At 50.8% G+C, this 26,066-nt stretch overlaps 1 protein-coding gene across 5 annotated transcripts in view; it reads left to right on the forward strand.

Moving 5' to 3' along the window:
• KATNIP (katanin interacting protein) overlaps positions 1-26,066 on the forward strand; it is a 192,122-nt gene that overhangs the window by 46,760 nt on the left and 119,296 nt on the right. For 4 of the 5 annotated variants that reach the window (XM_082360798.1, XM_082360795.1, XM_082360794.1 and 1 more), the window contains exons 3-6: positions 2,262-2,338; positions 10,688-10,857; positions 12,464-12,561; positions 24,290-24,421. In XM_082360798.1, coding sequence (XP_082216924.1) covers positions 2,262-2,338; positions 10,688-10,857; positions 12,464-12,561; positions 24,290-24,421 — 477 coding nt within the window. Of the gene's footprint in view, positions 1-2,261; positions 2,339-10,687; positions 10,858-12,463; positions 12,562-21,505; positions 23,889-24,289; positions 24,422-26,066 lie in introns of those variants that run through there. The other variant, XM_082360797.1, reaches the window with a different exon arrangement.

Raw genomic sequence — 26,066 nt, forward strand, 5'->3', positions numbered from 1 at the left:
CATCCTATCCCCAGGTGGCCCAGAGAGAGGGGAGCCCGGGAGGAAAAGTGGGGGTGACAGGGAAGGAGGGAAGCAGACGGCCACAACCTGGAGTCCTATAGGAAAAGGGGAGAGCAGGGGACTGGGCTGTTAGCCCTGGGCTAGCAGTGACTCTCTGGCTCCCCCATCCAGGGGACCCATTTCCTTGTATCGGAAGAAGAGAAGCCAGAGGGAGAGAGACCCAGAGGGGTGAGATGGAGAGACAGTGACCATCCACATCCAAGGCCAAGGAGGAAGGGCAGCCAGAGAAGGCGCAGGAGGAAAGGGAGGCTCATCCAGAACCGCAGAAGCTACAGGACGGGAATTTGGGGACGGGTGGGTGGGAGCAGCTCCCCATGGCCCGGAGCAGTCGAAAAGGATGAAGTTGGGAAGAGCTATTATATTTGCTTAAGGAGGTTATGAGTCACCCTTGGGGAGAGTTCTGGTAGATTAGTGGGGTTAAGGCCAGATTTTGAGGCGCTAAGAAGAGAATGATGGAGATTCTTTTTTTTTCTTCTTCCCATGATAATCGCTAGGATTTTTACACAAACTGTTTCTCTTACAAATGTCTTACTTGCCATTTAACACTTAATCCCTGTGACTTGTGACTAGAATGAAGTTGATATTGTCCCTTTAATCCATTCCTTGGCAAAAAGTTAGTTAAGAAACATAGAAAATTACAAAGCATTGTTTACAGTATAATCCTTTTGTTTAAAAGAATGTGTGTGTTTGTGTATTTATAAATATGAATATATGTATATTGTAAACAAAGAAAAACATCTAGAGAAATATGTATCAGATTGTAATGGGGGTTTTACTGGTATATACATGTTGCTTTTAATATGTATAGTTTATTATACATTTATTATCCCTCCATAAAGCTGTAACAAATTCTAATAGGGGTTATCTCTAATGTTCAGGTTACGGTATATGACTTATAATTCTTTTGGCTACAAAGGACAGAAGCTCAGCTGAAACTTTAAAGAAATAACTAAGTTGTTCCAGTACTTCTTCAGGCATGGGTGGATCCAGGGGCTCAAATTATGTCGTTGGGAATCTCTCTCTCTCCATCTCTGGGATCTGCTGTCTTCTTTCTTGACTTCATTCTCAGGCAATTCCAGGCCTGCATCTCATCACTTTAGCACCCCAGTGGAAAGAGAACAGCTTTTTCCCCAGGAGTATTAGCAAAGTCCCAGGGCTGACTTTCAAGGGCCGTGCTCAGGCCATGGCTCATCCCTAGACTAGTGAATCGTTGTGGCTGAGGGAAGTACTATATTGATGGTTGAGACCAAGGCCAAGGTCATGTGACCCAAGAGGAGGCCAAAGGAACTTTCATGGGTGTCTAAGGAAGCCAGTGAACTGAAAAAAGGGGGCTGAATGGTTCCCCCAAAGAAATTCAGAGTTCTGTGGCCGGAAGAGGAAGCAGGAAACCACAAATGTCTGCTTTAAAGGAGCCTTCACTCTAGGGGTCATATATATATATATATTTTTTTTTTTTTTTAATTTTTATTTATTTTTGGCTGTGTTGGGTCTTCGTTTCTGTGTGAGGGCTTTCTCTAGTTGCGGCAAGCGGGGGCCACTTCTTCATCGCGGTGCGCGGGCCTCTCACTGTCGCGGCCTCTCTTGTTGCGGAGCACAGGCTCCAGACGCGCAGGCTCAGTAGTTGTGGCTCACGGGCCTAGTTGCTCCGCGGCATGTGGGATCTTCCCAGACCAGGGCTCGAACCCGTGTCCCCTGCATTGGCAGGCAGATTCTCAACCGCTGCGCCACCAGGGAAGCCCTGGGGGTCATATATTTTTGTAATGACTGAGTTGTTTATAATAAGCATGCGTTTTTCTTACAGTGGCAAGAGAAAGATGAGCTTCCCCTCTTAAACAACTGATCTGGGTTCCATCTGGTTGGGACAACTGAGATCACAAAATCATGAGTGTGGAGAAAACAGTAAAGCCCATGTCTTCCCAGAGTCCTTGATTTTATAGGACATGGGAGGAAAGAACAGTGGCAAGGCTGGGGAATCGACCTTCTCCTTTTCGTAGATTGTTAGTTGTGTATGTTCAAGACCCAGTGGGCCATCAGAAGGTCTCTGAGGCTCTGGGTCACCAGGGTGATGCGCCCAGGGAGCTGGGCCTTCGTCAAGGTCAGCCTCTCTGCCTCTCGGCCTCCTGTGTGGTGTGTGCTGTACCCAGGCTTCAGTAAAGCTTCCCTGCATTCCGATATCACACCGCTCTGTTTCTTCATTTCAGGGTTACACTAAGGACATGGTGACAGACTTTGATGAGAAACACGATGAGTATTTAATATTGCTCCAGCAGAGGAACCGGTAAGATGAAGCCGCTCAACGGCTGCCCTTAATATTAACCAAATCAAAATCCTATTTAGATTTATTAACAGCATGCAGGCTCCTTCACACAGGAATGGGGTGCAGTCACCCTCCACTCAGAAGCTTGGAATAATATCTGCCATCCCAGTTCCTATTTCTCCATTCACTGATTTAATTGCATCTTTTGATTGAGCTGTAGCAAACTGTTCGACGTGTCAGAGCCGCCTCTCGCTTCCCTGCTTCGGTTCTGGGAGAAGCTGGGTTTGTTATGAAAAGCTAGAATTTGGCAGGGCCTGTGCATTAGTCACCTGAATAGGCCAGCCTGTGATCTCACAGGCTTTGAAGGTCCCTGGAAATCTGAGCCTGTAATCATGCCTTGTTGTGTAAAGGAGGAGTCCTTTTACACTTGTGTTTGAAGTTGGTTGATGTCATTTAAAGTTAAGTCAGTCCTGATTTTGACTCTGGAGTGCTGGTTCTTACAAAAGCCTGCAGCCATGCCATGTGTAGTGACTGGGGTCAAGGCTTGCGGTCTGGTTTGAAAGAGAGTGGATATCGTGTCCTCCGTGCCTTTGCAGGGCTGCGCAAGTTCATTTGCAGTTCACTGTGGTTTGTCTTCAGGCCTGGAACCTTACAGAAAGCTGGGTTTGCAAACTCCGATGCTAGGAGGGGACAGGCAGGGAGTGAAGCTGGCTCAGTGGGGACAGTGGGCACCTGGAACTCTCACGGGCCAAGGGGTGCATATCCTCCAAGGTGGCCAGAGAAGCTGGAAATCTGGATTTGTGTGGTGAAATCTCCTGAGTTTTTAAAATGTTGGTAATGAATTCAAATCAAAGCACAAAACAAACAGAGGAATACTGCAGGCCCCCCAAACAGATCTGCAGGTGGGGGAAGGACGGGGGTACTAATGTGGGGCTTTGTGTTGTGGTCTGGGCTTGGGGTCTTGTAGGTTAAGAGAGTCTGCGGGTTGTTATTCTGAATGTGAATTCAGCCCTTGCCTGATGGGCTGGATTCCCGGTGCTTGTCAACTGGGGCTCCGGTGGCATGTCGCATGGGGCAAGTTTTTATGGTGCGGGATTGTCCCATGTGTTGTAGGAGTTTAGCATCCCTGCCTACTCACCCCTTTACTTAATTCCACTAAGACCCCCAGTATCTATGACAACAATACCTGGCCGCATTCCAGATGCCTCCTTGCAAGGCGGTCCCGCCCCCAGTAGAGAACTTCTGAATAGATCAACTCTCCAGGACCAGCCAGAAATGCCAGGCAACATCCCGTGTGCCCAGCTGCTCTGCACTCATCTCTCTCCGTCCCAGGGGCAGCCTCAAACCCAGGCTTGTGCTGATTAGACCTATGTGGGTTTTTATCATCATTAATGCCAGGAACAGAATGTTTTTATTCAGTTTCCGGCAGGCTGGATGGTGCCACTGAACACCTGGGCGATCACTGAATCATATGCATGTGACTTGTCTGGGAGGAGAGTGTCATAGTTCCTTATGAGCAAATTGCTTCTCATTAATCGAGAGATCAATATGTGCGTGATCAAAGGGCACCGACCAGTAACATAGCTGAACAGATCCAGAGATGAGGTTGCAACACAAAGGCCATTAAAAAATATGTCACCATGGAGCTGCCATAAAATTTGGGGGATGTGTTGTCACCAAGAGGGAGCTGGCTTGATGACAGGAAATTAGAAAGTAGAGCTAGAACACCTCCAAATGGAGACCTGCAAAGTAGGAGTGCCCCTGAGCTGTCATCAGATGAAGCCTGAAAAGGCACCTTTGCTGGAGTGCTAGCTGTGTGGCACACACCTCAACCCCATCATTTCGTTTTATCCACACACTACCTGATGAAGCCGGTACAGTTATTGCACCCATTTTACAGATAAGGAAGCGGAGACCAGGACAGCAAGCAATTTGCCTACGGTCATGCAGCCAGGAAGTGGTGGAGCTGGGCCGTACTTTCTTATTTATGTTTTGTTTGACATTGTCATCAATAATCAAAAGGAGAGAAACCTGCCAGGGTTGCCAATGGGTTGCCATCTAAGTTCACTACGGAGGAGTTTTGTGGGAATAAACTGAAATTGACTTGGAAATGTAGTTACAAGACTGGGTAGAAAACCAGCCTCTGAACTTTATATTGGGCATAGAGGAAGGTGAAAACCCGGGCTGCTTATCTGCGTTGCCTTGTGACCCAAGAAGGGGGTGTGCAATCACTGGGCTGAGTTCTTAGACATCTTCCCAGAACACAGCTGCCCACAAGATGCTGGTGACATTATTCTTCTATTCATTCAGCAGGATTCCACTGAGTACCTTCTCAGTGCCTAGCATTACCACTGGCATGAAGGAGAACATTGCAATGAGGGAGACACAGACTGTATTAGTTAGTGCTCCTTTGCTTGAAGGGACAGGAACCCAAGGTAAATGACTTTAAACAACGAAAGGTATTGACTTGTGAAATTAACAAATCCAGGATGATACACTGACTTCAGGCATAGTTGGATCCAGGCACTCAAACTGGGTCACTGAAATCAGTCACTCTCCATCTCTCAGTTCTGTTTTTCTCATGTTGGAATCATCTCAGGCAGGTACTTCCCTCACGGAGGTCAAGGCAGCCACTGGAAACCCCACATTTACATCCCACCTCGAGGGGAAGAGAACACATCTTTCCTAATAGTTCCAGCAAAAGTGCTGAGGAGGGCCCCCGTTGGTCTGGCTGGGGCCCCATTCCCATCCCTGAGCCAGTCACCGCCCTGTGCCTGGTGGGGGTGGCAGGGTCTGCCTGGCCACTCTTGGGCGATGGTGTGAGTCTCACCCAAACCATGTGGAGTAAGAGGAGGAGTGGAGCAGTTCCCAAGGGGAACCTGAGGGGCTGTGTTTGGAAGATGGGGGAGAGTTGCTGGACAGGCAAAAAGAACAGGTGCCCACCACACAGCCCTGGCCCTCAAGGAACTCCCCAGGCAGCAGCAAGTGAGCACAGGGCCACCTGTGACTATGCCAGAAGCACAGAAAGTGATCACATGCTCCAGGAGAGGACCGGGGAGAGTGGGGAAGGTGTGGCAGCCCTGGTTCACCCCCCGTACAACCCTCGCCCAGAGGATGCTTAGTGATTCTAGTTGCTCAGCTTCAGGAAAGATGTAATCATGGCCAACAGGACTCATGAAAACGCAACCAGAATCATCAAAGGGCTGAGATATGAGGATCAGTTAAGAGCTAACGGCTAAGAGGGGCTGTAATATACGCGCTAGATGGTGGCAGATCTAAGATCTAAAAATCCAGCAATGGTATTTGCTTTTTGAAAAAGGTTGTTTGAGGGACACTTATAGGAAAACGTACCCATATGAGAGGTGAACCCACTGCCCCAAGAGGAGATTCAGGCAGAAAGAAGAAAGGGGAGAACCAGCACCCAGGGTGAGCCTTGCACAGGCCGGTCTCTGAGCTGGAGATTCATCTGGTATCCCCTTCCATCCTCATGAGCCATAGGCATCCTTGGTCTCATTTTACAGAAGAGGAAACAGGCCCCGGGAGGTGTAGGGACTTGCCCAAGGTCACAAAAGCTGGGAAATGGCAGAGCCTCCAGTACGGAGCTCTGTCCTCCACCCACATGGATGGGGGGTGGTGACATCCTAGAAGACAAATTACAGAGCCTGTGGGCCACCAGGTTCTGGGAGGAATGGCAGGCTCTTCGCACCACTGCCTTCCTCCTCTCCATCCTTCAAGGCTGCATTCAAATGCCACCACCTCCAAGAAGCCCCCACCTGGGAGCCACTGCTTCTCCTCTGAACCCTCCTTTCTTGGAGCCCCTGCGGCATGATGACTGGTGAGGAGACAAGCAATGGCACAATGATGTGGCTGGGAGACGGGCTCTGGAGCCTCATGGACTGGAATTTAAATCCTGGCTGCTTCCTCGGCTCTCTGACCTTGGGCAAATTCATCTATAAAACAGATCAATGGTAGGAACTTAATCCCTGGGCCAGTGAAGGATTAAGCAGGACAAGGTGCTTGGCGGTCCACAGTAAGCCCACCCATCCAAGTATACTTTCTCCATCATCATCATCATCATCATCATCATCATCATCATCATCATTTTAATGATAAACATGCCTTCTCAAGTGATGTCCAGATAATCCTTGAATGCCTGACCCTTAGAGAACTCCTCAGTTGACCCTGGGCGTAAATGAGGTCCAGAGGAGGCACGTGGCCAGCCCACAGTCACACAGTAACTGTGGCGCTTAGAGACCGAGATGGTTCAGTCAATAAACCCGGTCACAATTAGGCCCATGAGCAACACGCCACCTGCCCTTTGAGCTCAGCTAAGTCCTCTCACCACCTGGACCCCTGCTTGTGCCCTGACTGCCCAGCCGTCAAGCGTCTCATGTCCCCGGTCACAGTCCCTCACGTGACACCCTGTGCTCTAACTCACAGCGCCTCCACTTCCTCTTCGGAACAAAAGAGCTCTCTGTACACGTGACCCCAAAGGTCATTACGAGATAAGCGGAAATGATGCCGTGACGTGGTTAGATACACGGTAGCTGTATTAGGGTGCGCGTGCATGCCTTCTCTCTCCTGCTGGACCTTGAGTTCCAGAAATATTGAGAGTATTCCTCACCGTTCCTCACACTCGTCACGGACCCCACACCCAGGGGGCAGGAAGGGAGAATAAACAGGCGCACAGATACTGTTCCGTAGCATGAGGCAGGGGGACACGTGCTCTGAAACAAACAGAATCCGTAAGGGAATAGAGAGTGACAGGGCAGCAGGTGGCTGGGGGCTCCATCTCCGAAAGGGCAGGGACTTAATCTGATTTTTCTGAATCCCCGACACTAAGGGCAGCTTTTTATGCAAAATAAGCTATCTGTTAAAAAACACCCACTTTTCTTTGACGCCACGTGTGTACTGCTGATGTGCTCAGCTGCAGCAGGGGAGTTCCTTTAGTGATTCCTTTCACAGTCTGAATAATTATCTCCCCATTTATCAGTTTCATAAATCCACATTTTCATAAATCACTCTGCTTAAAGAGAGACCTCTGTGGAGCGCCAGCCACAGAGCCTGGGTAACGGGATGCCACCGTGACCATTAAGGTAGCATCAGGAGACAGGGCGGTCTCCGGAAGGAAGTTGAGGCAGGCACTCCCTGGCTAGGTGGTCAGATTTTCTGCGTGCCGCCCCTCCCTGGGCTCCTTGTTCTCCCTCCCCGGGGACTGCTGGTACCCACTGCGCCCTTTGATTGTTTGCTCCAGAGAATGCAGCTACTGCCGTGTTTGGAAATTGTCTCTTAGTTACTTGTGTTTTCCTTCTGTTTTATGCTGTTGCCCAACTATCAGGCATCTCCCAGGCTTCCGAGGCTGGCAAGAGATAAGCAGTCTGTAATAAATGTTCCTGCCATGATTGGCAAGATGGATGTATCAACCGTTAAAGAAACATTTAAAAAGCAAACAAAGAAATCACCAGTACTACCACCACCCTCCTTCAACAGCTGATTTAATTTTCACATTTATCACCCTCCACTCTGGGTCCACAAACACACTTTTTTCCAACTTTGCACTTATCACATATATACCATTTTTATCCTGCCTTTTTCACTCCCCACTGAACAGATCACAAATAAGCCCCTATGTTTCCATAGACTCTTCATAATTTTAACAGCTGCATGAGATCCCGGCTTCCACTTCCCTAGTGTTGGACATTCGAGTTGCTTTCATGGTTTTGTTATGACTGAATGCTGACCATTGTTCCTGATCGGAAACAATTTGCTCACTGGGCAAAGACCAAGCAAATGGCATTTTCTGTATTTTCATATTACTTCTGAGAAGGTCCTCTGAGTTTCCAGCAATGTCTAAGTTTGCCAGTTTCAGCTTGCTAGCTTTATAAGTCGCCTTTGTTTTGGTGAAGACTCTGGAGCCACATTGCTTCAATTTGCATCCTAACCCTGATGCCATACTAGCTGTGTGACCTTAGGCAAGTTACTTAACCTCTCTGTGCTCCAGTTTCTTTATCTATTCAGTGAGGTTAAGAAAAGTAATTACCCCACAGGGTTGTTGTAAAGATTAAAGTCTTAATACAGTCAGTCCTTATTATTCACAGATTCCGTATTTGCAAATTTACCCACTCACTAAAATTTATTTGTAACCTCCAAATCAATACTTGCAGTGCTTTTGTGGTCACTCAAAGACACATGCAGATGGCAAAAAAATTGTAGTTGCTCAGCACACACGTTCCCAGCTAAGGTAGAACAAGGGAACACTCTGCCTTCTTGTTTCAGATCTTACACTGTAAAGTGTCCTTTTCACATTTTACTTAGTGCTGTTGTAACTGAAAGTGGGGTCCAGCTGCTCACCACTCAAAAGCCAATAAAGAGGCCAGGTTGGTGGAAAGGAAAGTTTGCTTTATTTCAGATGCCGGCAACCAGAGGGGAGGGTGGACTTCTGACCAAAGGCCAACTCCCCCCACACTGACAATCAGTGGGCAAGAGCTTTTATAGACAAAGGAAGGGGGCTACAGGCAGAAACAGAACAGTCAACTCTTGACAGCCATCTTGAAATTGGTCCTGCGGTGGTCTGACCAGCATCATTTGATTGTTTTAAGTACAGTTAATCTTCAGTTCCAGGGTCGGTTTGTTCCCATTTCCTTGAGGCCAGTTCTTGGAATTGTGGGAGCTTATGTCATGGCTACAGTCTGGTCATCATGTAGTTAACTTCTTCCACCTAGTGGGGCTTTCAGTATCTACAAGACAGCTCACGGGATATGGCTTAGAATATTACCTATAGCCCTTGAGAAGGAACTAAAGGTCTTGTTGGACTGTTTTCCTTTGTTTCTGCATTTTCTCACTTCTTTGATGAAATTTATTCTTTGGCTAAAGTTTTTCCACAGACAAAAGGCAGGCTGAGGACCTGGGGGGCAAAGACCATAGGGTCCTGCTCCATTTCACCGTGTTTTTTATATTTTTGTGCTTTTCCTTGATGACTTTGCTGTTTAAACTGGCCCCCTGGCATGGGGTGAAGTGGTGTCTCGTGTTTATTTCTAAGCCCAAGAAGGCTATGATGTCCCTTACGGAGAAAATACACGTGTTAGATAAGCTTCCTTCACTCATGAGTTGAAGTGCTGCTGGCATGAGTTCAGTGTTATTGTATTAAGTATATATTAAATAAGGCGCCTTCAAACAGAAACACACATAAAGCAAGGTTTTGTATTGATCGGCTGATGAAAATGTTGTGACCAGAGGCTCACAGGAACCAAATCCTGTATTTTCCCCTAGGAAGAGTGGTTCAGTATTCACTAATTCAGTGTTTGAGGCAACTTTATAGAACATAACTATTGTGAATAATGAGAACTGACTATATGCAAAACATCTAGAACAGGGTTTGGCCTTCTACCCTTTATGTGATTACCATTACTATTATTTTTTAAAATTTACATTTTGCTAATTTGGTGGGAACTTACTTAATCACTGAAGAGGATGCACATTTATTGCCACGATGGTTGGTTGGTTGTATTTCTTCTTGTGCGGAAATAGCTCTGGTTTGTGCGGGGTGCCTAAAAGTGTCTGTAAAGGCGCTGAAGGGTTTGGCGTCACACGGGAGCAATTCCGAAGAGTACTCTGCACACCGTTTACGGCAGTGAACATCAGGTCTGGGGAAAAAAGGACCAAGCCAAGGTGCGAGGTTGGGCTTTAGAGAAAGCTGAACAACGGACCCGGCCGCGCTCACGCCAAGACCCTTTTAGCCAAAGGGTGTGATCATCACATCATTAATCTTGAGCAAAGCCTGCACTGGTGTATTTTTAAACTGCATCAGAATATAAAATAATGACATTTGGGGTATCAGGGGGTGAGTGTTTGAGGACACATTTATTTCCTGAAGCCAGAAATCAGTCCACCTGGCCTGACGGCAGCCGTTTCCTGACGTGTGTATGTGTTCCGCGCAATCTCTCTCGCAAAGGCTTAGACCGCGTCTTGTTACACGGGGAACAAAGTGCTGCTATCCACGCAAAGTAGAGATGCGTGAAGTTGGGATCATCCCTGGAGATCCGGGCTGTGTGTAGCAGCGTGCACACGCGCCTGTTTTGTCTCAGCCACCTTGGGGCGAGACTGGGTGTCCAAGGTTTTGCTAACGTATGTCTGAGCCTCAGAAGGACAAGCAGAAACACCCCTGCAGGGTCCGGAACAGCCTCCCCGTCGCTGCTCCTGCATGTGTGTAATGGGCCTCTCAGGGCTGTTTATGGATGAACAGCTGGGCACCCGCCACCCGGCCTCTGATTAGAGACGCTTGGCTGTCAGAGCAGCAGGTCCCTCCCCGCGTGGGGGTGGGCGGTGGCCCAGGCTCCTAGAATGAGAAGCCAGCAATCGTTTCTCTTCCAGGATATTAAAGCATTTGAGAGCCAAGGACCCCATGCAATTGAGGCTGGAGCACCTGGAACACGGGTTCTCTGTCTACGTCAACGGGGCCAATTCTGAACTGAAGACATTCCCTCGGAAAGCCGTCCACTCCAGCTTCTCCAGAAGTGCCTCCCACGCCGAGGGGACTCACGGTGAGCACAGGCCAGCAACAGCTCTGCGGACAAATTAGGGACAATGGAGCCACACCCCATGCACAGAAATTGGTTAACCTATACAAGTTAACTCTACCCACTTGGCCAGAAAGAAAGAACATGAAAGTGTGTGAGAGAGAGAGAGAGAGAGAGAAATCCTTTTCCACTTCTTTTTAAACTAGTCTCGGCCTCCACTCCCCCAGGGCAAAGGTGGCCAGAGCAGTCAATTCCTGGCTTTTACATTTCCTAGGTCTCATGTGCCAGTCGTTTAAGGAAGTGTCAAGGATAATTTTGATTATACTTGATTTTCACTCACTATGTCTTAACTTCAGTACCTAACCCCTGTGATAATTGATTCCACTGTTCATGTCTGAATTTAGTTAATACATACTCTGCAGACTTTAAGTGGATTTCAGGTGTCCTATAATAAAGGACACATGAAATAAAATCTGGGAAGTGGCCTAGAAGGCACCCGACCCAGTGGCTGGCCCCATATAGGCACCGAAAATGATTTGGTGGTGGTTGAATGAATGAAATGGCAGTGCATAGGAGTCAGATACCAGTTTGGCTGTGTTGCTTTGGGGAAGCCATTTTTGTCTCTCTGCGACTTTGTTTTCTCATCTTTAAAATGGGGCTAATGAGTGCCAGAGTGCCCTTCAAGGCGGGTCACTTTGTCTAAGAGGACAGTGTGCTACTGGGTTACAAGAAGAGGACTTGGAACAAGGCAGGGTTGGGTTCGAACCCCGTTCTGCCACTTTCTAGCTTTGAGACCTCTGGCAATTGGGTCCTCTCTGACCCTCAGTTTCCTCTTCTGTAAAATGGGAATAATTATGCCCACTTCACAGGCTTCCCAGGAAGATTAAACAACATAAGAAGTGTAAAGTGTCCAGCACACAATAATCTTGACTTGTGTTCTAATTCATTGCCTCACAGGTATGGTAAGATCCCAAGCTATTAATAGACAGTAAAAGTCAATACAACAACAAGGATATAAAAGGAGAAAGTGGTGTCTTCAAATCTTCCCCTAGGAGAGCCACTGCATTTCTGCTTAGAGTTTAGCATGAGTTTCCTAGCCCCCAGGGCAAAGAGGGAAATGGGATGGACTCTCCTAGCTTTCATGGGGGAGGAGTCTGGTTGACCTGCTAGTTAGGAGAAGCCGGCCTTTCCTGGTCCAGGTTTCAGGGAGGTGCAGATAACAGGAGTCTCTGTACTTGGGCCCCCAGCAGTATATTTACTCATTCCGCATATCTCTCTCCCCTCACCCCTCTTTTATACTAATGCTGGTCTGTTGGGCGCCCTGTCCTATGTACCCTGCTTCTGTATCTTAGAGATTGCTCCTTTTGTACGTAGACCTGCCCAATTCAGGAACATACCTACTGTTCCATAGCACAGAGGTGCTGTGACTGATACCCCATCCCTTTTTGTTGGGCATTTAGCTTGTTTTCTGATGCCTTTTGGCTACAAACAGTGCTACAAAAGTGTATTGCTTCACACACAAGACTCTGGGCACCCTGACGGGCATTGTAGATGTAAGTTACAAAAGCACCATCAGTGTGGGCTCGTCATCGGGGCCTCACCAAGTCTCTTTCCCTCATCTCTGGTGCAGATTGCGGACGAAAAACCCTGTTTCGAGAAGCTGAAGAAACTTTAAGACGCAATTCACGGACAGCCCCCAGCAAAGTCCAGCGCCGAGGATGGCACCAGGTGTGGAAACCCTGGGCAGAGACAAGGCGGTGGCCCCAGCTCACACTTTAGAATAAGCAGCAGGGTTATTGTGAGAACAGAAACATAATCAGAGCATTTGGAATCCCCACGGGCAGGGGGTGGGTCTGGCTGGGCACTGCCATGGTGCCCTCTCCGCCTGTGGCACTGGCCTCTGGAGAGCAGAGGAGCCCTGGGGACCCTCCAGCCCATGCTGTGGCATGATCCTCCCTTCTGGCTGGGGCCACCCCAGCCCCACTCAGGAGCATCACTGGTCAAACTCACAGCCCTGTCATGATGGTGTATTCGTACAGCTGTTTTTTATTGAGCACCTGTGATGTGCCAGGCGTGGTCTTAGATGCCATGGATGCAGTGGGTGGATAAGACAAAACCCCTGCCCCACAGACCTCAGATGCCTCTTCGGATTGCTTCCGATGCTGCTGATCTGGCAGTTTGCTTTTTTGAGCACCTGCCAGTACCAGGCGTGAGCTAAGCTCCCACGAGACTCCTCTCCTTTACCCACACAGCAGACCTATAGGATAAATTCCAAAGTCCTTCCTCTTTTAAGGATGCTGAGGACACGAGAGCTCAGAAAAGTTAAGTGAGCTTTCCAAGGTCAACCACTAGGAAGTGGCAGAATCAAGATTCAAATCTAGATCTGTGGCTCCAGGCTCGGCGTTCTTGCTCATATAGTCCTGACACCTTCCCTTGCAGTTACTCAGCCTTACTTGGGACCAGTGGGACCCCCACTGCACATTCGAATCACCTGGGATTCTCAGGCCCCACCCTCAGAGGTTCTGGCTCACTTGGTCTGAGATGAGGCTTAAGCAACATATACATACATATAAGTATATTTATATATATATATGTATATATGTGTGTGTGTGTGTGTGTGTGTGTACATATATATATATGTATATATATGTTAATCCTTTGTTCACCAAGATTGGGAAGTACTGCTTTATCACATTTCACACTGCACATACGTATGGGTCTAGGGTAAATACTTTCCTACGCTTTATCCGCCATCTTTGCAATAACCCTGGAGGTACATAAGTATCCTCATTGTGCCACTGAAGAAATTGAGACCCAGAGAGCAGAGAGGTAATAAGGTGACTTGCTCCCATAGATACTAAGGGAGGACGTGGGCTGAGGTTTACACCCTGGACCTGTGACTCCAAACCCAGTGGTCCTCACTTCTCTGCAGGGACGTTTGTGGGTCTCTGATGAAACGGGGAGGGGTGTTCCTGCCAGCTAACTCCCAGGCCTCATCTCGATGCTGATGAGCAAGGCCTTCAGGGCACACAGCCTGGAGGCTTCCTTTTGTCCCCAGCAATGAATGTTAATTTCCCACTAATGAGGCCTTTCTCCACTTCTCACTTCAGAGAGTTCTCCTAGCTGTTTTGAGTGCCTTCTATTATCAGGAGCCATATTTGCATCTTAGACTGTGACTTAATGGCTGACCCCAGAGTCTGTGCAATTTAAAGACTTGGCCTAAGATTAATTAGCATCCCTCCCCAGTCTCTCCCTGTGGTCCCACACTTCACAGGGAGGGCCTAATCGTGGCTAATTTCCTGGCTTCCTGATGCCACGAAGGCTGTAATTGGCCTTCTGTACCGAATCCGTCAGGGGTCAGTCAGTGCCTAACAACAGAGACCTCTCAGGCTATCTGAAGCATAAATGAATGGAAGGCAGGGAATTGGGTGCTTACATCCGGCGAGAGGATGGGCTCCGAGCCAGGCCTCCAGGAATGGTACCCAGCATCCTAACACAGACCTGCCAGGAAAGCTGCTGCCTAGGACACAGGAGGGAAGGTGGGGATCAGCCTCAGGAATGTGTCACCTGAGCTGTGATCCAGGAATCAGGAAGCCAGTGCCACAACCACTGGCCTCAGAGTGATGCTGTGTCTGCTAGAGCGACACTTTGAAGAAAGGCCTGGCTCACAGCTCATCCGGCCAGGGTGGGACATGGATGAAAGCACTCATGGCCTCTGCCACATGCTTAGCACAGAAACAGCCAGCGTGTGTCCCCTCCTTTCCACCTCACTTCTGCTGTCCCTGCCTTCCATGAGGCCATCTGAGCTGCTGCACCCACGTCACATCCAGACCCCAGCTGGGAGGGAGGCTGCGAAACGCAGTGTCTGGCTTTCCAGCCTCTTCTGAGCAGAGAGGCACCCTTGGAGGAGAGCGGAATGGGTGCTGGGGGGCCACCCCCCCAGCTTCGCGTCGACTCTGTTCCACCCACGCACAGTCCTTTGGGGACCACCCCTCAGAGATGGAGACAAACCCGGGAACCTTCAGAAGTGGTGAGTGGGCTGGGAGCCATATCATGAGAGAAGTCATCCATTAAGTTAACGAACATGTATTACCACGTGCCAGGCACTCTGCAAGGCTCTGGGGTTAAAAAACAAAACTCAGGCTCAGTTCCTGCCCTGGAAGATCCGATTGTGAAGACATGGGCACTGCTTATCCTGGGAGGAAGGTGCCACAGCTGTTCTCCAACATACGGAGGGCTAGCCCGGTAGACTCTGAAAGTCAACAGCTTGAAGCCTGTGGGCTGAACTGGCCCCCCAGATAATGGTTTTTGGACTCACACAGTTTAAAAAAGACTTTATCACTTGCTAACATTTAAATTCAAAAGATTTTACACGTTTTTTTAAAAGTTCGATTCCTCCTTGCCTAGGGAAATGGGAAGATCTGGCCCCCATGCTGGGTGGCCGCCCATAAGGCAGCCATCAGTGGCAGCTGAGTGGCGGTTCCCAGTTTAGACAGCGAACAGGCCTCCTGTTTGCCGTGGTCCCCAGCACTCCCTTTAGAGCCCTAGCGCCGAGGCTGAGCGGTAGTTGCAGTTTGTCATCATGCTCTGGCTGCTGTTTCTCTTATACCCAGCAGCTTCCCCCTTTGCCGTTCCCCACCTGGCTCACTGGGGCGTTTGAACCCGGGCCCCTGGGGAGTAGAAGGGAATGGGCTTTGGAGTCAGACAAACAGCTTACTAGCTGTGTGCCCTGGAGCCAGCCTTGTGACCTCTCTGAGCTTTGGGCTCACCATCCATAAAGCCTCCCAGGGCTGCTGGGAAGGAATGTGTGTATAGTATGTGTCACGGGCGGTCCATCAGCAGGGGCGGTCGGCTTCCTCAGGTAGGAGCACCTGGCGGCAGGTGACAGACAAGTCCAGATGGTTAAGAGCGCAGACTCAGGAACCCAGCGGCCTGGGTTCAAAGCCTCAGCTCTACCAGTTGCTGGCTGTACGGCCCTGGATAATTGGCTTGTCTTCTCATCTGTAAGTGGGGCTGGTGATGGTACCCTCCTCAGCGGCTAGTTGCTGAGGACTGAGTGAGCGAACCAGTGTTTGTAGAACGCGCCAACCAGTGCCTGGCACAGAGGAAGCCGACAGTAAACGGTAGTGACCGTTGTAATCAGCTGAGAGGCAGGCAGATCCCGAGGGCGGCTCTTCACTCCAGAGGGTTCCTTCACTCGTTCAGTCCTTCATTCATTCCGGGACCATCTACTGGACACTTGCAGGTGCTGGGGTCAGAGCAGTAAGTGAGGCAGGCTAGGCCAGCTCTGGTGTGCGGGTCGGGACTCATAGGCCAGAGGGTCTAGAAGACCCCAGAAAGGAGCTTGCATTTCATCTTACGTGTGAGGGCTCCCCCGGAGGGTTTTCAGCAGGAGGGTTGTGTGTTGGGCTTCTGTTTTGGAAACATCCGCAGCGGTTGCACAGAAGGACCAGGTGGGGGGCTTTGAAGCAGGGCTTCCCGTAAGCCTAACGGGCCTTTTCTCTCTCCCAGGCTTCCCCAGCCCCACCCTTGCACCTGCTTCCTTCCCCCAGCTTCCCCTTCTCACTTCAGCTTTCTCCAGGTCACAGTTTTTCTCTCCCTCAGTATTTGTTTGGTGAAATTTTCCAAGAGAGAGACCTTCTGAGTCTCTCAGCTCGTCTTTGTTACTCGGGTCACGGCCTGGCCTGCCGGTCAGCCTGACGAGGTGCCCACTCAGGCCTCAGTTGGCCGAGACTGGAGGTGGGGACCAGGTCAGACGATTCAAAGCCTGCCTGCTCTAGAGCTGTCCCCTGAGCAGGGACTGGGTCCCCACCTTCTTGTCGAGGAGGCTGTAGGCATGACAGTAAATAGACTCGATTTGCCAGCTGCACTGTTACTGTCAAGAGGAAGAGGGAATGGATTGGCTTCCTTTGGCCCCAAGAAGTGGAGTAAAGTAGAAAATGTCTCCATGGTGGAAAGTACATGGAGACAGATTTGGGGGTGCGAAGGATAGAGAGGAAGGTGGTCTCTCTATCTCCATCCTTTCGGATGGGTACCATCGCCCTTGGAGGCGGCCAAGGTCAGGCAGAGTGGTCAAGGCAGCAGAATCTCCAATGGCCACTGGTGGCCAGTTCTCAAAAGCCACCCCATCAGGAGAGGGACCACAGCCCTGCCCCAGTCCTCTTGTGTGCTGTGCCCAGCAGGAGGGACAGGTGGGGCCACACAGTCACTGGGTGTATTCACACGGGCCGTGTCTGGGTCAGCAGGGGACACAGCGGTCACAGCCAGCCCCCAGCCAGCACCACTTCCTTCCTGTCGCATCCCCGCCCCCTCCGACTTGTCGCCTTGCCGGTTTCTCTGAGCGGCCCCCTAAACTCTCTTGAGTCCCACGTAACCTTTCCACTGACCAAGCCCAATGCCTCTTCCAGTAGAATGGAGTTGCCAGCTTAGGGTCTTGCCCACCAACTAGGAAGCACTTTTGGGTGGAGCTGCCCTGATGGAAGGGGCTGCCGCAGGTGCACGGGCCCAAGGATACCTGGGCCAGAAGGTCAGAGAGTCATCCAAATGCTGGCCGAGATGCTGACCGCTCCACCCGTAAAACCCTTCCCTGACTCTCCAGTGCTGGGGGAGCCAGGGAGGCGGTTGGCGGCACTGGACTGGGCTTCCGTGCTGCCGCCCACACTGTGGATCGGGCTGGTGGTGATAAATGGCTCTTGTTGGTGCTGTCCTTTTTTCCCCCACTGCTTCTTGGCCTTAGATCTTTCTGCTGCTATCAGTGGATTAAGATTTATGGCTTCCTCAGCCTTGTAATACTTGGGTGGACAGAGGCCTAATCAACAGAGCCGTCGTTTACCAAAATGCTGTCAGATTTGATGAACGTCGTCGGCTCTTAGCGTTAAATTGGTAGTGAAGGGATTGGCTTTCCAGCAATTTACTGTGGGGTGGGCTTTCCTTAAAGGCCTGGAAAGCAAGTTCATTGCAGTCATTAAAGCAAAGGCTTTGTCCTCACTCTGCCGCCATATCCACTTTCCTGTTGGGGGCCAGGCAGCTTAAACACCTCCAGGAAAGCTCATAAGTGAAAATGTGAAGCGTGTGGGGCCCTTCCCTTTGTTTTTTTTTTTTCTGAGTTTTGAAAACCCCTGCAGTGAAGACAATAAATGAAGCAACCCATAAAGCATCAGCCTTTACAGTGACCTTGCTTGACACAGACTGTCAGAACGCGAATGCTGTTATTTGTAAGAGATCAGACAGATCCGGGAAGAACATATCAAATAAGGTCTATTTATTCCCCACCCCAACCCAAAGCTGGCTCTGTCAGTATCTTCAGAGCTCTCCCACCTCTAGAGGGAGCCATTTACATACTGCACAACCTGTGCAACCATCCGGGGCAGCCCCCAGCCTTGCTCTTTTTTTCTAACTGATAATAAGCATTAATGCACACCTCTTGGAATACTTTGCTAAGAAGGGAGGCAATACACACAAAAAACTCTGAGCACGACACTGGGCTGAGTGCGGCTGAGTACAGAACAAGCTGGCCTTGGGCTGGCAAACTGGAACATGGGTGTTTAGGCATGAGGGCTTTTAAACCCCGTTCCAGTATATGGTCGATACTGCAAGGGAGTACCAGGTCTGGGCGCTTGCAAGTAGGCAGGAAAGAGCAGCCACTTAGAAACACCCACTCCGGGTAAAGCGGTGTGCCGAGCGGGGAGCCAGCCAGAAGCTTGGGCATCATCTTCGCAAGGGCGTGAAGGTGGGAGACAGGGAGCGGGCGGGCGAGCCCGGGGACTGGGTTGGAACCTGCCACCTCGCGCTCCTCAGCAGCAGGTGGGTGTCCTCGTATGGGCGGGGCTGCTTGCCATCTCCTCCCGGTGGGGGTAGAGGCAGCTCCCTGGGGCTGGGGCGGGAGAGCCGGCCAGATGGAGAGCCTATTTATTTCCCTCTCCAGCACCCACTCAGTGTTTAGACACCCCTTCTGGACCACATTAATTTTGTCACATGTTGCTTCATAAACACATTTTCCGTTATGTGTGCTGGGTGGGTTCCTTGAGGCCCGACATTGGTTTTAAATTTTTTTTATATCTTGACATGTTTCCAGAGCCTAGTATGCAGTTAGCACTCGGTAAGGACTTGCTGATTGTTCCTTAATGCCTATTGCAAACCTGTCTCCTGATATCTTGGTGAGGTGAGCAGTTGTGCTAAGCTCCTTGGAGGGAGGATGGAAAAGCTGCAGAACAGAGAGACACACATGGACTCTTCTCCTTGAACGCTGGAGTGCCTTCTCATATTTATAATTAAGATCAGACCAGTAGAGCTGCATTAATCCCAACTCTCTTACTTGCCAGCGGGAATCCCACTTCAGGTATGGTTGGATCCAGGTGCTCAGACAATGTAGCAGGGTTCATTCACCGTCACCCAACTCTGCTTTTTTCCATGTTGCCCTGGGTGAACCAAGATGGCCACCAGCAGCTCCCAACTTACATTCTTTCACCTGCTGTTACATCTCTTTGGCTTCCCTAAACCAATCACCCAGACACCGTGGGCCAGCAGGATCTAATGCTCAGAGTGACCAGGCCTTGGTCATGTGCTCTACCCACCCCTGGATGCAGTTCCACATGAATGCTTGGGTTGGGAGTGGGGAAAGGGAGGATTTCCCAAAAGAAAACCAAGGTACTTTTACCAGAAGACAGGGGAATGCATGCTGGACAGACAGAAGCAACAGTGCCCACCACAAAACCTCACAGACCTCCTGATCTCACACCTCGCCAACTTTAATGTGCGTATAAATCACCCGGGTTCTTGGTAAAATGCAGCTTCTGATTCCTGCATCTGAGGTGGGGCTTGAAACCTTGCATTTCTCACAAATTCCTAGGAGAAGCCAATGCTGCTGGTCCCTGGATCCTCGTCCCAGCCCTCCCTTTCCAGAGAAAGGAACAGAAACCCACGGAGGAGCCAGGCTGCACCCCAGGCCTGGGCCCGTGCCCAGTGGTCCTCGCTCTGTTGCCCCTCCTCCTTCCCTCCTCCGCTCTTGGACTGTTTCTTCCCAACATTTGAACGTTACTGAGTGGTTCCCGGGAGGAGGGAGGAGCTCACTGTGGAACACCCATCCCAGCCATGACCTTCAAAGCCTTCACAGCTTCATCCTGGTCCAAGGCAGGAAAGCCCCCAGGAGCCTCCTGGCCTGGAAAGGCCCAGGTCTGTGGATTCCGTGGTGCCCGCCCTCCACGTGGTGCCCACTGCTGGCGCCAACAAATGCTCTGAGAGCGAGTTGACAAAGCCTGGGAGGCAGTGACGCCACACGGGAGGCCAGAGCCCAGGGCAGCGAGGCCAACAGCCAAAAGGAAGACGGGTGGAAGGTGCAGTTCCAGAAAGAGCAAGGCACACTTGGAGTCTGGCAAACATCGCCACAAGACGGATCGCCCGTGGAAGGAAAAGTGTCCCAGGGTCCCTTCCTCGTGCACCTCTGCCTCCCGGTTCTCCGATGGGGGGCTCCCTACCTGCCTTTTTCTGCCTCTTACACTCTCTCTCCAAGGCCTTTTCCTGGAATGATCTAGAGCCCATCCCCTGCCCCTTTAGTGTTAAATAGTCTCAGGAAATTCTTGAATCCCTCCTTGTTCTCCCCAAAGGCCACTGTAGCCCAGGCTGGATACATTTCTTCTTCACTTGCCTGTTGGGGGCAATACAGCATCGAGGTGCAGGACTGGGGTCAGTCAGCAAACTACAGCCCCGGGGCCAAATTCGGCCACAGCCTGTTTCTGTAAATCAAGTGTTCTGGGGACACAGCCATGCCCATTTATGTAGGCATCGTCAAGGGCTGCTCTGAGCTACAGTGGAACAGTTGACTATTGTAGCAGAGACCACAGGGCTGGCAAAGCCTTAAAATATTTATTCTTTACAGGAAACTGGCCCATCCCTGTTTTCGAGTAAGGCCTCTGGAGCCACGCTGCTGGGGTTCAGATCCAGGTCTGTGGCTTCCTAGCTGTGTGACCTTGGCCACGTGGCTTACACCCTTGTGCCCCGGTCTCCCCCTGGGATGGCTGTGAGGACTAAATGAGCAAATGCCCCCGAAGCTCTTGGAGTGGCACCCGCTCTGCATTAAGTGACTTGGTGCCCCAGGTGATGGCAGGGGGTGGGGTGGGAGCGCGGGCGGCGTGGACGCGATGAGAAAGAACTTCCGTCCTAACCAGCGAGAGTCCTGCAGGCCAACAAGGCTCACCATCCTCATCCTCTAGATATAATAATAGCTCGTTTCACTAAGCTTGTGGGGAAGCTGAATCTCACCCCGGGGGTGGAGGGTTCTTATGCTGGGGCATCAGGGGAAATGCAAGCTCTAAATCACCCTTGACTGTCCCTCGGCTGGGAAGTAGGTCCAGTCCACATGGCTTGGTGGACCTCTTCTGACTCTCAGAGTGACGTTGAAGGAGGCCCTGGCTCTCGGATTTGTGCACGTGCGTGGCCTCACCCCTAGGGAACACCTCCTTAGGTGTTGCTCCCTGGGCACCTGGCTCGCCTCACACTGGCCCCAGCCTTGCTCACCAAGTCTAGCACAGCCAATGCTGGACCGTTGGCAGTTTCTTTGCTTGACTGCCCAGGCAGTTTGGTCCTGGGCCCATGGTGGATGAAACATACCCTTGGGGGGAGGTCTGGCCCCTGTGTAGACTTGATGCCACCTAAGGTGAATGGTGCAGCCCCACCGCACTGCTCATCACAGCCCCTCGCCAAGGGCTCAGCCCATCACCACGAGTCATCCTCATGGCGGTTCTGCGAGGAAGATGGCATTAGTGCCACTCTGACAGACGTGGACACCGGTGCTCAGCGAGGGTCCATGACTTGCCCAGGGCTGCACAGGGAATAATCATCAGAGTGCCAGGGATCGAACCCGTCTGCCTGAATTTAGAACCCAGGCCCTAAACCACATGTGAGCAACTCCAAAACAGCCACAAAGAGTGACGAGCGCCCAAAGGAGGGTTATCCACTAGGGTGGGTTCAGCTCAGCTGCACGTAATGGACGCTGAACCACTGGGGCTTAAAGGCTGTTGTTGTTCCTCCTCTGACACGAACAAGGCATTTGGCGGCAGCCAGGCTGCTAGGACGGGTGGATGATGCCCCAGGGACCCAGGCTCCTTCGGTTTTGCCATCCTTAGCATGTGGCTTGCTTTCTTATTCTCACAAGGTGGCTACCCTGCTCCCAAATGTTCCATCCACATTCCATCAGGAAGAAGGGTAGAAGGATAAAGGGCAAAAATCCTGTGTCCCTGAGTGAGTCTTTTTTTTTTTTTTTTTTTTTGGCTGTGTTGGGTCTTCGTTGCTGCACACGGGCTTTCTCTAGTTGCGGTGAGCGGGGGCTATTCTGATGTGGTGCGCGGGCTTCTCATTGCGGTGGCTTCTCTTGTTGCGGAGCACGGACTCTAGGCGCACGGTCTTCAGTAGTTATGATACATGGGCTCAGTAGTTGTGGCTCGTGGACTCTAGAGCGCAGGCTCAGTAGTTGTGGCACACAGGCCTAGCTGCTCTGAGGCATGTGGGATCTTCCCAGACCAGGGCTCGAACCCGTGTCCCCTGCATTGGCAGGCGGATTCTTAACCACTGCGCCACCAGGGAAGCCCCCCTGAGTGAGTCTTGATTAGCAGGGAAACAGTGGCTTCCTCGGCGGCCCTTCCAGCCACTCACGTCAGCCTCACACGCCTTCCCAGCTGCGAGGGCCTCCAGCGACATGACCATCTTAAAGGGGCACTGTGCCAACTCGATAGAATCAGGGTTCCATTAAGTCAGGATGGAGAGGGCCATGGATAGCTATTGGGCGGTCAGGGAGTGTCTCCAAAGTTTAGACAGGACTTGGATACTTGGAGAAGATTTGAAAGAATGGCCTTAAGGTCGGGAGAACAGCATGAGCAAAGGCACAGAGGTGGGAGATTTTGGGGCCCAGGCGAGAGTCAGGACTCTGTCACAAACAACATAAATCCTATTCATGTTGGCTTAAGCAAAAGAGAGGAAGCTTCAGCAATGTCTTCCTTCAGGCATGGCTGGATCCAGGGGTTCTGAACAAATCCACCAGGACTCTGCTTCACTCTCTCAGCTCTCTTTATCTCTGTGGAAGGGGCATGATGGTCCCCAGCAGCTCCTGGGGTGCCTCCCTGTAGCTTAGCACCCCTGTAGGAAGAGAGCACCTCCTCCCACAGCTGTAGCAGGAGTCCTGGGGCTACTGTCATTGGCTGCCGTAGGTCCATTCCCATCCCTGAACCGCTGGCCAGGCGTATTGTGAGGGATGGAGTGGGCTGATTGGCCAGACCTGAGTCACATTCCCACCCTCCCTTGGGCCACATGTGGACTGAGTTGGGGAGGGAAATGGGGCCTGGAGGAAAATGAGGGAGACCTTTCCTGCAGGCTGGGGAATGGATGCTGGGCTGAAAAAGCTGCAGATACTCGGGGTACAGGAAGCAATTTTGCTTGGCCCAGGTGTCAGGTGTGTGAACGTATGTGTGGGAGTCAATGTGGGAAAGATCGGTTGGGGCCGTGTTGTAGAGACCTTCACATGCCAGGTATACACCATTTAGGGTACAGGTCTGGCTCCTAAAGCAAGGACATCCAAATACTGGCTTAAACAACATGAAAGTTGATGTTAGCGGTGGGCAGTCACCTTGCTCCGAGAGTTCACGGAGGAACCCCAGCACAACCTCTTTTGTCACTCCAGCATCCCCCAGCTGTCACCCCCTCCCCGCAGTCCTCAGCAGCTTGCTGCCACCTCCTCATTCCAGTCGGCAGGAAGAGGGGCAGGGCAAGGGGGGGCTCTCCCCTTCCCTTTCCGGGCACAACCTCAAAGGTGTACATGCCCCTCTCACCCACCCACACATCACGGGCCAGAACGTGTTCACCTGCTCCCTCCCAGCCGCAGGGGATGCTGGGAGCACAACTTGCACATCCAGAGACGCAGTACAAGAGAGAAAGGGGAGACGGACATTCCGGGGACAGCCTGTGGGCTGCCACGCCAGGCCAAAGGATGGGTTTCCTAAAGAATGATCCAGGGAGTGCTAGGAGGAAGAGGCCCCACCGCTCAGTTTCCATGGCCCCAAAAGTTTGGGGTATGTTCCATCTGTATTCTGTTTTAGGATATCCACAGTGTGTGTGGAGGAGGGGGTGAGGGGGCCATTAAAGGCCCTGAGAAGTCCTGGCCCAAAACCCGGGCTTTCCTAAACTTATTTAGATCACAAAGCCCATTTGGGGAAGTTCTACCGATAAGTTATTTTAAACCAAAAAAATTACTGAAAAATTCTACTGAACACTCTTTGGGCAGTAAGAACCAGTAAAGACTTGAGTGGAAGTGGCGTGACCCATCCAGCTGGCCTTCCCGGGATGGCGTCGGGCCAGGTGCACCCCGACCTGACTGCTGTCATGTGCAGCGAACCCCTGCAGTGCTTGCCCCTCGGAGGCAACAAGAGGTTCGTTTCACCATATCTGAAACAGTCTGACTTTTTGTGTATAGAAATCTGTGCAGATCAGAACGGAAGCTGGCCCGCGGCTCCACATCGAGCCTCCTCTGGACTATTCTGAAGATTGTGAGCCACGTGGGGGTGTGACTGTCAAGGCAGAGGCTGCTTCTGGGGATCGTCCACAGGTAGGACTGGCCTCAGCTCGGGGCTATAGCGGCTCTCGGGGGCGCTTTCTAACAGTTACTTACTCCTTCCTTTGCGAGCCCTTGCCTTCCTTCACTCTTGCATTTATTTCCCGCACTTTAACAAGCAGACAAATCTTGTGCTAGATGCTCTGCTAGGGACCCGGTGTCCAAAGGTCAGCAAGGCTGGTGTCTGACCCAAAAGAGGCAAAATCATATAATCTCTTTACCGCAAGAGGGAGCTGAGAGGTGGGGCAGGGCATAGCGGGACCAGGAGGGAGAGTATCTAGGAAGGCTTCCTGGAAGGAGTGACATTTACCTGGTTCCTAAAAGCTGGGTAAGAGTGTGAGGGCCAGGGAGGTAGGGGTAGGTAAGCCGAGCTGATACTCAGCCTGTCCACACTTGTATGCCTAAACCTGTTGTTAAATATTTTGAATATCCGCGCCCCCTCCCCCTCCTGCCACGGCACCAGAAACCACACATGGAAACACCCAGAGGCCCTGTGTAGCCATAGCTCAGAGTCCCTGGCCGTGTAGCAACTCACAGGGTTGACCATGGGGTGTTTCATTCCCCTTCCCCAAATTGTCATTTCATTTCTGAAATCCTTGGAATTGCAACAGTAAACCCCAGCCTCCCATTCAACAAGCATTTGTTGGGTACCGACTTTTGAGCATCAGGCTCTGTCCTAGGCACCAGAGATGCAGAAATGAACAAAACTGACAAGGGGCCTATTCTTAAGCAACTCACGTTCCCGAGGGAGAGACAGACAATAAAGAATAAAAACCAAGAAATAAATAATGCGATTTCAGGTATTGATATGTTCTAGGAAAAAAAAAACAGAAAGGGGAGATGGGACAGCCAGGAGATCAGACAGCATGGGAGAGAGGGAACATTAGACGGTAGAGAGGGAAGGAACACCTCTCTCAGGTATGATGTTTCAGCTGAAACTTGATGGATAAGAAGGAGCCGGCTTTGGAGCCAGCAATGGGAAAAGCATTCCAGACGGAGGGAACAGCGAGCACGGATGACCTGAGGCTGGGCTTGTTCAAGGGCGCATGATGTAGACATGATGTGAGCAAAGGAGAGTTAGAAGGCGATGAGGTTGGTGGGGCAGAGGGGCAGACCAGGCAGGGGTGGGGATGGATAGTTGAATTTTATTTCAAGGGCATCGCTTTTATGATTAGAATGAGTGTGTAAATTATCTCCATGGTTATATACGAGCTAAATTTTAGAGAGGAGGCAGAGTCAAGTTGCTAAGCCAGTCCTGCCCCATTTGCCAGAATGAGATTGTTCAGCCGTGGACCCGGGCTGCAGATTCCAGAGCCTCACCAGGAAGACAGACTTCCTTCCGCATGTGCCTTCTGTACCAAAAACCTGCTTTTCTGAAACGAAAATGACTCAAAAAGGAGATGGGAATGTCACCCAGGAAACATTCCTCTGATCACCATTGCATGTTGGTGTTTCCTTCTTTGCTTGTAAAGGAAGGACAACTTAAGGAGCAGGGGATCACTTTGTTTCACATTCTGGCTGCAAAAAGTCTGAAAGTTAATTGCAAATTTTTGTCTTCCTGGAAAAAAAAAGTCCTTTTCTATGGAAGGACCCAAAGACCTTGTTTCCTTAAAAACAGTCCATAGGAATGGGATTTTTA

This window comes from Balaenoptera borealis (genome assembly GCF_965194805.1).
Source record: "Balaenoptera borealis genome assembly, chromosome: 16".
In the NCBI taxonomy this organism is placed as follows: domain Eukaryota; kingdom Metazoa; phylum Chordata; class Mammalia; order Artiodactyla; family Balaenopteridae; genus Balaenoptera; species Balaenoptera borealis.